The 13533-nt window shown below is 41.0% G+C and overlaps 1 protein-coding gene across 2 annotated transcripts in view; it reads right to left on the bottom strand.

Moving 5' to 3' along the window:
• cacna1ia (calcium voltage-gated channel subunit alpha1 Ia) overlaps nucleotides 1–13533 on the bottom strand; it is an 81184-nt gene that overhangs the window by 18544 nt on the left and 49107 nt on the right. For both annotated transcript variants that reach the window (XM_061749270.1, XM_061749271.1), the window contains exons 19-30: nucleotides 12046–12224; nucleotides 11591–11717; nucleotides 11265–11390; nucleotides 11057–11146; nucleotides 10660–10852; nucleotides 9815–9966; nucleotides 9194–9303; nucleotides 6478–6611; nucleotides 4740–4810; nucleotides 3999–4077; nucleotides 3198–3319; nucleotides 347–781 (exon numbers count right to left, since the gene is read on the bottom strand). In XM_061749270.1, the coding sequence (XP_061605254.1) occupies nucleotides 347–781; nucleotides 3198–3319; nucleotides 3999–4077; nucleotides 4740–4810; nucleotides 6478–6611; nucleotides 9194–9303; nucleotides 9815–9966; nucleotides 10660–10852; nucleotides 11057–11146; nucleotides 11265–11390; nucleotides 11591–11717; nucleotides 12046–12224 (1818 nt within the window). The remainder of the gene's footprint in view (nucleotides 1–346; nucleotides 782–3197; nucleotides 3320–3998; nucleotides 4078–4739; nucleotides 4811–6477; nucleotides 6612–9193; nucleotides 9304–9814; nucleotides 9967–10659; nucleotides 10853–11056; nucleotides 11147–11264; nucleotides 11391–11590; nucleotides 11718–12045; nucleotides 12225–13533) is intronic.

The following is a 13533-nucleotide window of genomic DNA, read 5'->3' as shown; positions in this document are numbered from 1 at the left end:
GCTCTTTTTGTCTTTCAGATCAGGACTTTCCAGCATCAAGGCTACGAAACTAACAGTGATTTATAAGTTCATTGTAACCGTATGTAAAATGATGATGTCTCTTTGTGGACTGTAATAATTCATGTCAGGTGAACATTTTGACTCACGGCAACCCTTGAAATTACCACTGACCCTATCCCCTAAGTCTTTATAGGAATGGAGCAACCCGAAGATCGGAATTGTTAGCTGATAAAAAGTGTATTTTATGATTTTGTTTTACAGATTGACTTGTGACATTCTTAAAGGCAACCAAAAACACTCGCACACAGGTACACACACGCGCACACACACGCAGAAAGGCACTCACTTCATGTGCTGGTGAGTACAATGGCTGGTTGACGTCAGAGGCATTGTACGACACCGCTGTTGCACTAGCTGCCGTGCGCGTCCTCACTCCTCGCCCTCCTCCGTCCTTCCTGCAGTCCTCGCTGCCGGGGACCGATCCAGCAGCGACCGCGCCTTTCTCCGCTCCTCCACCTCCGCAGCCGGGGGTGCCCATGCAACAGAGGGTGCCCTGGGCCAGCTCCAGCTCAATTTCTGCATCCATCTCCGCCTCCTCTTGGGCCTCCTTGTTGGAGTCGTCCAGGTGCTTCATCAGCACGGCCACCACCACATTGATGAGCACGAACTGGGCGGTGAGCACGAAGGAGACAAAGTACATGGGCGAGATAAACTGAAGGCTGGGATTGCAGGCATAGTCCACGTCAGTGGCGTGATCTGGTGGGCACTCCCGCAATGTGTCCTGGACATAGAAGATGAAGAGGAGGATGAAGATCAGTGGACAAACATATTTGGAAAAATGCAAGTGTGCCTAATATTGTGGCCTGTTGGTGTACAGTACAATATTTCATCCATCCATCCATTTTCTGAGCCGCTTCTCCTCACTAGGGTCGCGGACGTGCTGGAGCCTATCCCAGCTATCATCGGGCAGGAGGCGGGGTACACCCTGAACTGGTTGCCAGACAATCGCAGGGCACATACAAACAGACAACCATTCGCACTCACATTCACATCCATCCATCCATTTTCTGAGCCGCTTCTCCTCACTAGGGTCGCGGGCGTGCTGGAGCCTTATCCCAGCTGTCATCGGGCAGGAGGCGGGGGACACCCTGAACTGGTTGCCAGCCAATTGCAGGGCACATACAAACAGACAACCATTCGCACTCACATTCACACCTACGGGCAATTTAGAGTCTCCAATGCATGCATGTTTTTGGGATGTGGGAGGAAACCGGAGTGCCCGGAGAAAACCCACGCAGGCACAGGGAGGGCCGGGGATTGAACCCCGGTCCTCAGAACTGTGAGGCTGACGCTCTAACCAGTCGCCCACGTGCCGCCCAGTACAATATTTATTATACAGAATTAATAAATTATATGTTGAACACCAAGTATTATAATGGACATGTTCTCACAAAAAATAAAACATTCATAAACTAATATACAATACAAATTAGGCTTTTTATCACCTTTCCACTTTTTAAACTTCCTTCCATTTTCTATATCGCTTAATTGTCCTCTACAGATATATGGTTGCAGGTGAGCTGGCTATCCCAGCTGAATTTGGGCAGGGGAGGCTTTGCACCTATAGACAATCAGTCAGTTGTGTTCACATTTACACCTATGGTCAATTTAGAGTCTTCAATTAATTGGAATGTGGAGGGAAGCCCCAGTACCCTGAGAAAACCCCCACAAGCATGGGAGAACATGCAAACTCCACAAATGCCAGACCTGAAATTTGAGCCTCCCAAATTTCAGTACATAATAAATCAATCATAATCTTTACATCAGTGTTGTTTGCAAGGATTAAACAACAATTAGTTACAACCAGGAAATTTGATAGGACAAGAGTCATTCGATGAGTTAACTTTACATATCACTCTTTTTTTTTTTTTTTTTTAATGAATTGATTTGGCCGACATCAATAGTCAATAGTCAATAATTATCAAACTTTACTGTTGGTTGCTAAAAACCTAGCGTAGCAAAGATGGACATATTTCCAGAATTAATATTTGATTTCAAGCATGAATGGTTGACAGATGAGGACGAAAGCAAAGAAAGATGCCTGCAAACCTACTGGTTTGCACATGCAATTAAATTAAACATTTAGTGTACAAACAGGAGTGGACACTCGGCCAACAGGCTAACACGGCTAATAATGGCACAGTTGTCGCGTCAATTGGCTTCATTTAGCATTTTTTAGTGTGACGCAACTTGAAGTGAAATGGACTAATCGTCCAACTTGCTTCGTGAAAGTGAAACAGTCAAACAAGCTTCATTTGTTTCATATTGTCTGTTAATGTTGATGCTAAGGCTTTGCCTTGTTAGCATGTCATGCTGACGGCTAACTCTGAAGGTAATCACTGTTTGCAGAACCATTTATGTAGGTGGAGCCGAAGAACTGATGAAATAAACAAACAAATCGGCATTTGTTGTCGCTTAATATTGTTAACTAATAGATGGAGCATGTAGAACTGTTGTATAAAAGCAATAACACAGTCGAGGTCGATGATTACACCTGTGATAATATACAGTACAAAATCACTCCCCGCTCGGGTTGTTATCTGGAGGAAGTACAAATATCCAACTGTGACTACATGAGCCCTCTGAGCTGAAACTGGTCTTTTTTTTGTTTAGTTTTTTTTACCACCATTTTTGCATTTTATTTCTCTATTTTATCACTCTCTTTTACATGTCAGAATCACTATACTGTATTTTCCACATTGCTTCTTTCTCCTTACCATGTTCCGAGATTTCGATCAGGCGGGAGGACAGGTTGATCGCTAATCATTGTCCACATTAGATACACCTTAATAACATTAATTTCTACTCTTTCATGCAGCCCAGCTGTTCATTGGGAGGGAAGATAGCCACAAGGGGTGTGCATTCAAGGGTAATTAGTGTTCTATGTGCGTGTGCAATGAGCCGCAGTCACTTCCCTAACCCATCATAGTGGACCTTTTTGTAGGCGTCGCTGAGCCAGCACATTTCTCCTCCATCGGAAGTCATGATTCAGATAGTTTGTCTTTTGTTTCTCTCGGGGCATCTTGTTGGTACTTGGTTGAACGATTTGAGTTAAATCCTTTCAAACACTGAGTAATACTTAAGTGGAACGGTCCATATGCTATTGAAGAAGTGAGCATACAGAAAACTGGACGCACCTTCATGATGCCATTCCAGTTGTCGCCCGTAGAGACTTGAAACAATGTCAGGAAGGCCATGCCAAAGTTCTCAAAGGTAGCGTGACGACTCATGCCCTCACACGGGTAGTCTTGATTGCAAACTGAGGATGAGAAGGGCGGATGCAGAGAAAGAGGGAGGAAGTCATGTGGAAGGCAGCAGGGATGATGAAAAGAGAGGGCAAATACATTTTGATGTCACAAGAGATAATTTTGAGAAATTCGGCACACATTTCTTAGTAAGACATTGCTTTACTTTAAGACTGCAACATCAGAGCTGTTAAGCTGCCTTGAAGTCACTTTTTGGATTAATAGCAAGGAAACCTGTTGCTCTATTTGCCCTTGAGCTCTTATCCCAAAATAGTCTGTAACATGACCTCGAGAAATAGACAGATTCCTCCAGCACTGCAGGAATTTAACAAGATGAAGAGTACCTTCTAGTAGCAATGTGACATTTAAGGATAGCATATGTTTCAGAGAACTGGAGAGTGTGTTGAGTTAGCTAACTGTGAGAAAACAAAATGTTGCTTTTAATGTGATTCAATGAGATTTTAGGTGCACCAGCAGGATTCGCTTTACTGCCTGCATGAAAAAAAAACAAGTATTGTTATGGACACACAAATTTGAACCTGAAATATATGTCACCCTTTTAGTAATTCTTCAGTAATGAATACAAATGAATGAATTAGCTCCTGCACAACATCTTATGAAAGAGCACTACCTTGGCAACAAGTGCTCTAACCCTAATACCTTTGCACGAGTTTTGATGAAAACGTTACTCACCAAGTTCTCCGAAAAGCTCTACTCCTAAGGCGGCGTAGATGAAAAACAGTAGCATGAAGAGCAGACCCAGGTTACCCACCTGAAACACACAAACATCACAAAGCTTACAGTACAACTCACCCCACAAGAATTGATAAATTGTTTATCAGTACTTTACAGTGCAATTATAACCTCTTTGTATGCCAAAAATATACTTTTAGGTTATCTGAAATTGTTTCCTCCACATTTCGCTACTGCCACATTTACTGTGTCCATTTCCACCTCTCTCTTCTGACTGACCTCCTAAAACAAAACCCCCAGATTTCTTGTGCTTTGCTTCGTCTTACTTTTGGACGGTCAGTAGGTTAAACTGTGTTTCTGCTTGTCCATAAAAGATCATGTGCACCAGAGGAGTGTGTTTCATTAATTTAGTAACTGAAATGATGTACGTACTCTGTATCGACAAACATCTCGGGAAACACTTGTTAATCAATGAATACATCAAAAATAGTTTCCTTCATCTTAATTTTGTGTTTTGGTAGCCAGGCCCTCCCAAGTCCAAATGTTCGCCAGTTAAATTGACATAAATACCAGAAATTCTAAAAGAGTAGAAGTTGTTGTAGCTCTCCTCTCTAAACGGTGGATCAACTACATACCTAAATTCTTTTATTTTCACTTCTCGTAGACCCTGTATCCCGTTACATTTGTACATATAGTCTACTTTTGTACATATAGCGTGTGAGTGTGTGTCTGTGTGTGTACCTGAGGCAGGGCTTGGACCACCGTATCCAACAGGGCTCTCATTCCTGTCGCCATCTTCAGCAGCTTCAGGACTGTGCGAACGTGTGGGCAATGGGGAATGCATTCAGTGAGAGTATTCAGGTACAAACTGTATCTCTATGTTTAACTAAACAAGGACAAGCAGCTCTTAATTTGCAGGACACACGGAAGAGCCACTGAGCACCAGCGGAGGCACTATCGTGTCAAACCAAAAAAGAAAGAGTAGTGGCAGTGGTAGCATACATCAGTGTTACCAACATTAGCTTCTGATACCCAGCGTATACTTGAATATTTGACTAAGGCATGGGTGTGAGGGGTATTTGTGTTTGGTGGTGTCATGCGCCAAACTGCTACATTATTTGACAAGTTGCAATTGGCAGTTGGCTTGGTAATGAAATGCTGCTTCCACCAGTAATAATGAAACGGAATCTCTATGGATGCTCGCTTGAAGTGTGTGTGTGTGGTTAAATTAGCCAGTGGTGGCTTTGCGTACACCAAGTGATTTGAGCACCACACATCTACCAGCACTCTGCAATGGAAAAACTGCAACCCTCTATGGGATTTTTAGGCTCCACATATACTGTACTGTATTATTATTTTTAATTCAACCACAAAGACATGGTTGGCTGTTGTCAAGAAAGAACCAGCTTGCTACAAAGGGGGGAAACGGGCGACATTAAAGGAGAGGGTGTGGATATTTTGAGAGGCTCTTGGCAATGATTGATTGCCCAATTCAATGACTGCACACGCGCATTTCAGCGACAAAGACTTTAATCGGGTTGATTTCTAGTCACAGCTACACATAATAAATATAGTTAAGTATTATTGTAAAACACAGTAGACACTGTATGTATTTGTATACTGTATATACTGTATTGGTACAGCATGGCGGAAAATATTGAATCGCAGCAAAACGAGGCCGAAGGTCGGACACTCAAAAATTAGTTGGCGAACCCCGCGGGACAGGTCACTTGGTTTTGGCCTGTGTTGGAAAATTTATATTTTATATATACCAAATATTACTTCTATTAGTTTTATACAACCTTCACAGGCTTTATTGTTATGTTGTGACTACTAGCTCTCTCCCGGTCATACTGTGCGTACTAATTGTTCCTATCTATGTTGTGACTACTAGCTGCTATTCGGTAAAGATAAGTTGAGTGCAGTTGGACAAAGATAGTTGTTTTGTTTTCTTTCTCTGTCTCTCTCACGTCGATATAACAAAGCGGATTTTTGTCTGGGCTTCAGTAAGGGGTGACAACTCGTAAGACTTGAACTTTTTCCTCTCTTTGCAAAGACTTTTCTTTCTTTTTTTGTAATAAAAACCCACAAAGACAAGATTGCTTCCTTACTTCCTTCCTTACATCGCTCGATGTGTGGCGGGCCTTACGCTAGCCGAGCTCACGGTTGGCCCAGCAGTATATGGGGCGGGATGAGGGCTTGCTCACTTGCATGAGATGGAAATAAGGTGAATATTAAGATGAATTATATGATTCTAGATCCTTGTGGTATATTGACAAAAGCATGCAAAGACATGTATCTAATGGATACTGTTTTAAAAATGTGGAAAAAAGAACAGTATGACTCGTTGAACAGTTTCAACATCTTCACTACAACTCTGTGGTGAGTACAAAGTTTGACACATATTTGTTAAATCAAGTATGCTGACTCTGTTTTGCTTACAGGTTGTGCGTTCAGAGTATCAGTTCAGTATGTGTACCTCTCGCTATCCTCAGTACTCTCATGATCCTGATAATAGTAGGGTTGATTGGCAGCGCAGCGCTGATCTCGATCTCCTCCAGTGTGATGCCCATCACAGAAAGAAGCACAATAGCAAGGTCGAGTTGGTTCCACCTGACACAAGCGCACACATTATTACATATATACATTCACTTGGTCTCAAATGCATACTGTACACTGTTCCCTTGGGCTCGTTGATGAACTGCTGTGATCTTTGCATTGCATTCGGATGTGACTTTTCTGGCCTCTGTTAGTGATCCATGGCTGCACATCCTGCTAGTTGTGATTTTGGTGGTATTTTCATCGTTTTTGTTGCGTGTTCTAGTTATTTTTCTGTTGTGGTACATACAGGTGAACATTGACAGTAGTCTTAGTGGTGCTTTCAGGTGCTACTCTCTGGCTTCGTGGCTAGTGAACAACGTGTTAATTTAATCATTAGTTGAGGTGTTACTTGGTTGGATGGAATTCTTTATATATTGTGTTCAAATGTGACATTGTGGCAACATTTTAGTCTGTGCTAGTTGATAGCTAACTGTGGTCTTTGTGGTTTGTCAAAGTGCTACTTTCTGGCAATGCTGTGAATACCTATTGCATTTGCGGTGCATTCAAGTACCACTCCTACTACTAGATACGTGCTGGCTGTGGTCTTTAAAAGCTGATTTCTCGGCCTGGTGCTTGTGGATGATTGATCGTAGATTTTATTGGGGGTTCAAATGTTATTTTATGATGAGTGTTAAGCTACTTACAGCATTAGTTTTCGTCTTTGCGATGTGTTCAAGTGCTTGTTTTCTGAGCAGTGCTCGTTATTGGTTGGGTGTAGTGTTTATATGGGGCGTTTAAGTGCTACTTTCTAGCCTGTGGTAATTGATCAGCAACTCACTGCTTGGCCTACACTATGTGAATGTTTATTGTAGTCTTTGCGGTGCAGTCAGTTTGATACTTTGTAGCGTTTGCCAGCGATCAATAGCTTCTCTATTTGTGATAGATTCAAGCTGTGTTATTTGATAGCGGGCTTCGGTCTGGGCAATTTACAAAAATTGCAGTTTGATAAACAATAATATCGACTGTAAATTCTCCTTCTACTGCGATTGGCTGGCGACCAGTTCAGGGTGTACCCCGCCTCTCGCCTCAAGATAGCTGGGATAGGCTCCAGCACACCAGCAACCCTAGTGAGGATAAGCGGTACAGAAAATGGATAGATGAATTCTCCTTCTAAACACGTTCACTTCTATTATTTTCTTTTGTGTTATAAAATAGGACTTAACTGATATCGTCCTATAAAAATGGACCTTGCTCACTTCCCTGCACTTGATTTTTACAGTGGTGAATGAAAGTCTCTCCCATTGCTATGGCACTTTTAGATTGAAAAACAGTAGCTGTTTTTTTCATATTTACAAGGTGATTTTTTTTCTCAAATGCAAAACCAGAGCAAGAGCAGAGTCTGGCTCTGAAGAAAGGAATCTTTTGCTCACCCAAGAACGTGTGTGTGCATCTCCAGTCAGCATCACAACATACAATACATTCAGTAATAATCTGCACACTCACACTACGTGCTGTTGTGTTAATGTGTCTCTGGCCGCTATTAATGGGGCCTGACAGCTACTCCACCCAGACAAAAATGACACGCTGCACATTGACCACTGGTGTCCGTTGCTGACACTTTAAAATACATTTGACGCATTAAGGTGTGATTTCTCGACATCCAGCCAATCTGCTTCTCATTTTTTTTCACTCATTAGTCCTCCTCTTCCCTTCTCGGATCAGTCCAGAGTACCATGCTACAGATTTGTTAAACATCTTCCTCTTTTATTCTGCTACCTTATCTCTTTCTCCCATTTTAATGGTATTAAATTGTCATCAGTGTTATAATCACTTCTTCCAAAATTATAACTCCAATTAGACATACATTGAGTAGATATTAAATTGAGAACAAGATATCAGTTATTAAAATAACAAATGTTAGTAATACTATTGAGTATCACAGTCTTACAGCAATTAGATGGGGTCAGTACTAGATTACACATACAAACTGTACATGATGTCACATTAAATATAAGATTGGGCAAAAATGCTACAAACAACTTCAGTGGAGATTTCAAAATAAAGGTATATGATCAGGTTGATGACTATTTCCACGAATAGAAATGCATTGATAAAAGATTACACAATCATTATATAAATCCGGATCAATGTGACATTACATTCATAAGCTCTGCATGAAACACATTGATGGATTAACTTTAATGGTGCTAATACATGAAACAAAATCTTTTTAATGTTCCATACAATTAAATGCGCTCACTCCTTTTAACATGTATTATAAATCAAAGCAGGTGTTAAATTATCGTGACATTTATGTGCATTAGGCAGATCATTCCACGTGAGAAATACTACGGCATGTCATTTTTTCCGCCTCGTTTGGTACAAATCTTTTTACTAATTGGATAGTAATGTAAAGCATAATTTCCCTACTGTTTTGGAATATAATGTTCAGTTTGCAGAATGTAATCCAAAAGGGGCCTTCACTGTCAGACTACTCACTAAAAGGACATATGGTTTGCAAGGATTTCTTGACAAGTAAAATCACCCCAAAGCGGAAAGTTTGTCACGATTATGCAAAGGAATTATTCACTTTTATGCAGCTTAGCACATGCACACATAAAAATGACACAATCATAAACATATTCACACTGCACCTCTCTTTGAAGAAGCGCCGGAAGCCAAAGGCGATGAGCTTGAGTATGGATTCCAGCACAAAAGTGGAGGTGAAGAAATAATTGCAGTACTTCAGGGCGAGATCTAGAGACTGTGAGAAGACAATCATGAGGTATGAGTGCAGGTGCGTCTTTATGTGGAGCAAGGCTGGAGGACTATCAGCTATTATATATATATATATATATATATATATATATATAGACTGGCATTTGAACAGTCTACCTGTTTTATATCCACTGAATGTGATTCGAAATCAGTTTCCTCACTGTTTTAGGTCGATTGGGTATTTTATTTGAAAGATCATCACTTTTCTTCAACGTTTCTACCACCAAAATGGCCTCATTACCAATGATTGGGCAGGTATTGTATAGTTCGTCAGCAGTGCAATCAAAGATTATTGTATTGGCTGCAGCGACTTGTGATAGTGCAGTGGGATGCATTAACATTTGTTTTAAAATAACAGAGCAAAATGTCCTCCCCCAGAGGATAAGCTTGTAAAATTGCCTGTATTGCGAGGGGAAAAAAAAAAGAACCAAAGGGGAAGTGAGAGCTGAATGAATACATCAGAGCTCAACCGCACTCATACATAAATCATGTCTTACGTGAGGTTGATTGTAGTGCTCGAGGGACATCGTGATGACATTGATGCAGATGATGAAGGTGATGATGAGGTCCAGGTAGTGGTTTGTGCACAGTGTGTGGATCATCAGGCGCACGTTGCTGTAGCTGGCATAGTAGGGAAGCTTTTGGGCTTCTGTTGGTGTAAAGATAAATTTTATTCAAGCTGTTAAACATGTAATAGTTGGATTTTATCAATTATTTTTTAAATGTTATGCTTTTTCAGCGGTTCATGAGCAACTTAGTGGTATTATTCAATATTTCATAACTCTCTTTTCACTGTATATACTTGTCAGATACGATAAATTAGGTACATACTGCATCTTATGGTTAACCCATGTTGCTACTTGAGAGGGACAACATGTTAGAAACTCAGTTCTACCCGCCTGCAAATCACAATAATAAAGTACAGATCTCTGCCAAATATATCAATAATGCCAGGTATTGGTAAATTCCTCCCTTCGAATTAGTTGAAGAACATAAATATGGCATCTATCAGATCATACACAAGATACCTGAGTCATTAGTGGATTCATGTGTGGATTAACAAAAGTACAAAAAAAAAAAGATGATCCTGGATCTACATTTTTAGCTGCATCCTTTTGACAGAGTCGAAACTGTCCCGCCACACCTAATTAAAAGTGTGTCTTGCCAATTGTCCCTCCACTGATGATCTATGAAGATTATTTTCAGTTTTTGCTTAATCATATTGACAAAGGGCACCGAAAACATGGTATCTTTGCCAAAATATATAAGATTTATATATAACCTTCATCATACTTTATATTAAGAAACCTCCGTCCTATTGTTCTCGCCCGCCTCGTCTTACTTCTCCTCTTTTTTTCCATACGCCGCTGACGTTTCTCCTCGCGCCTCTTGGCCTCCTCCACCTCCTGGTGCTGACGGCACTTGTGAAAGTTCTCCACCACCACGCCGACAAACATGTTGAGGACGAAGAAGCTGACGATGAGGAGGAAGGAGATGAAATAAAGCAGCATCCAGGGGTTGTTGTTGGTCACCGGCTTTGGCGTTTTGTTGAAGGGAGCGATTGAATGTTAGGTTTGTCAAGGTACAAAAAGGAGAGAAGGGAGAGTGGAATCAATTATACATAAGTTTATCACATAACAGTAATTAATTTGGACTACTTGACAGACAAACTGGAAAATGTATTTATAATATCATCTTGTTAGAAAATATTGTAGTGTTTGTCGCATAGAAGTATTTACCTGCTGGTCCACACCGACAGCATCCAGGCCGTGATACATGATGTTGACCCAGCCGTCCTTAGAGGCCAGTACAAACAATGACATCAAGGCCTGAACAATAGTTGCGGGGGGCAGGTAGGGGATAAAACCCAATGTAAGTTATAGTACACTGTATACATACATCTATATGTATAATGTATTACTATACATTAAATAAAACAGCACTAACCTGGCCCAAGTTGTCAAAGTTGTATTTATGGTGAACCCACTTGTAGTTGGCTTGTAGACAATCTGATTTGTTGGTGATGTTTTTAACATCAGGCCCCAAGCAGTAGAAGAACTTGCCTTTAAACAGCTATTGGAAAACAACAATGGTTCTTTCTTTAAAGGACTAATAATGGAAATCCTTTAGGCGAGTTAAAAACTGCAAGATTTAGATTGATTAGGAAATGTACCGTGAGCAAAATAGTGATCTTCTGTGAAAAACACAACGTGCATAAGCCTAAAAATGCTGTTATGCTGTTTACTTTAGGCGTGCCTCAAAATGTTCCCTACCTGGACACCAAGAATGCCAAAGATGATGAAGAAAGCACAACAGATGAGGACAATGTTGCCGATGGGTTTGAGAGAGGTGATGAGGGTTTCCACCACCAGCTTCAGACCAGGAGCTCTGCTGATCACCCTAAGCAGACATGGTCGGTGGGGGCAAAACAAAATCACAAAGGAATATATGCAACATTAGGTACACCAGTGCAATCAAATGGAATCCAACACAAGAACCTTTGCAGCTCTGGTATGGGATCTCAAGAGATTGTACAGGTGTGATGTTGTGACCGGAAAGTATGAAAGACATTTGGAGATTTTTCTCAATGTTGTTTGAAAGTCATGAAGAACCTTGTCACATTTCCAATTAGCATAGAAGCTGTGAAAGTGCACTGATTCAGTTTGTGTGACAAAAAATATATAATTATCATATTTATTAGCTGTGCAGTGCATTGGCTTTACTGCACCTGAGAGGACGTAATGTTCTGAGCAGACGGAGCACTCTGAGCACACCGAGGATCTTAGCCCCGCCCGCCATCGACACGACAATGTCAATCAAAGACACAAAAACCAGGAAACCATCCAGAATGTTCCAGCTGCTCCGCAAATATGCCTGCTCCCCCATGTACAGGCCCAGGGAAACCACCTGGAGAGGAGTCGAGAAAGAAGGTAAGGAAGGTGAAACATACTCTTATAGAACATGGATTATGTTTGGCAGCTGCAAACGAGTAGAGGTGTATTGTCTTTGTAGACAAACAGCTCTTTAGTATAAACCTGTCACATCTGAACAATACAGAATCGCACAAGAGCAAAAAAGAGAACAGCAGAGGTAAGACATCACCAAAACAATTGTCAAACTTCAGAAGGCAGACAGCAGTGTCAAATATTTTGGGTAAAGACACATTCATACACGCACACATCTCAATATTGTGGGTTAGGTGACAGAGCAATGTATATGTCAGATTCTTGAGCTATGGTATATGCCATTACACCTGCCAAGAAGAAGTAAAGCATCTTATTAAAAACATATTGGGATGTCAAAACAATTGAGATGATTAGTGAACCAGAGGTTGGACAGTTGTCTTAATTTTTCATCTTATTATGAAATGTTGATCAATTCTAAGCAGTGACAGGCTGTACATTTGGTACATGGGCCTTTTTCCACCTCGTGATACCACAACTATCACATAGAAACCATCAATACTCAACCAAAGCAATATAACAGCACACAACTGTGATGGCCAGTACTACTGATTCTGAAGTCCTGGGTAGATTAGTTTGTCATGGTAGCATATAAAGATTGAAATCTGATTGGACAAAAGATGTAACATCTACATACACATATTAAAAAGCAGTGCAGCCAAGAGAAACACTACGAAATGATGAGAACAGATTGTTTGAAGTATCGGTAGGCGCTACCGATCATTGCAAACTAGAACTAGTAGACATTCCAACAGCTTCTTCCCTCTTGCAATCAACTTCTTAAACAGCTAACTTACAATTCCATTACAACAAGCTGGCAATTTTTTTTGACTTGAGTTCGTTGTCACATTTCTGTCGGGCCAATTATGTATTATGTATTACTCGTGCACTCACTGTAGTTGTGTCGCCGTGCTGCACTATTTGCATATAGTGGCCACTCATGCCAGAGTAGCATCTGCTCCATTTGCACACTGATTGAGGAGTATCTGTAACATTTGCACAACCATTGTCCCAGATTATCGCACTACTCGTCACTTTAAACCGCATAGACTCCTTGAAGTCTCAGTGCCCTTTGCACAATGGTCATTGCACCGGACTATTGCGATATTAGCCATTCGAACTGCTCTAAGTGCTAGAGGACTCTGCATCTTTTTGCACAATTGTTGTTTGTTGTTGTTTTTTGTCAATGTCTTTATGTCTCCAAAGTGTTCTGTAAATTGACTGTCTGTTGTACTAGAGCGGCTCCAACTACC

Source organism: Phyllopteryx taeniolatus, chromosome 16 (assembly GCF_024500385.1).
Source record: "Phyllopteryx taeniolatus isolate TA_2022b chromosome 16, UOR_Ptae_1.2, whole genome shotgun sequence".
Classification (NCBI taxonomy): domain Eukaryota; kingdom Metazoa; phylum Chordata; class Actinopteri; order Syngnathiformes; family Syngnathidae; genus Phyllopteryx; species Phyllopteryx taeniolatus.
The sequence above is the reverse complement of the archived record's forward strand: the minus strand, read 5'-3'. Positions and strand labels throughout refer to the sequence as shown.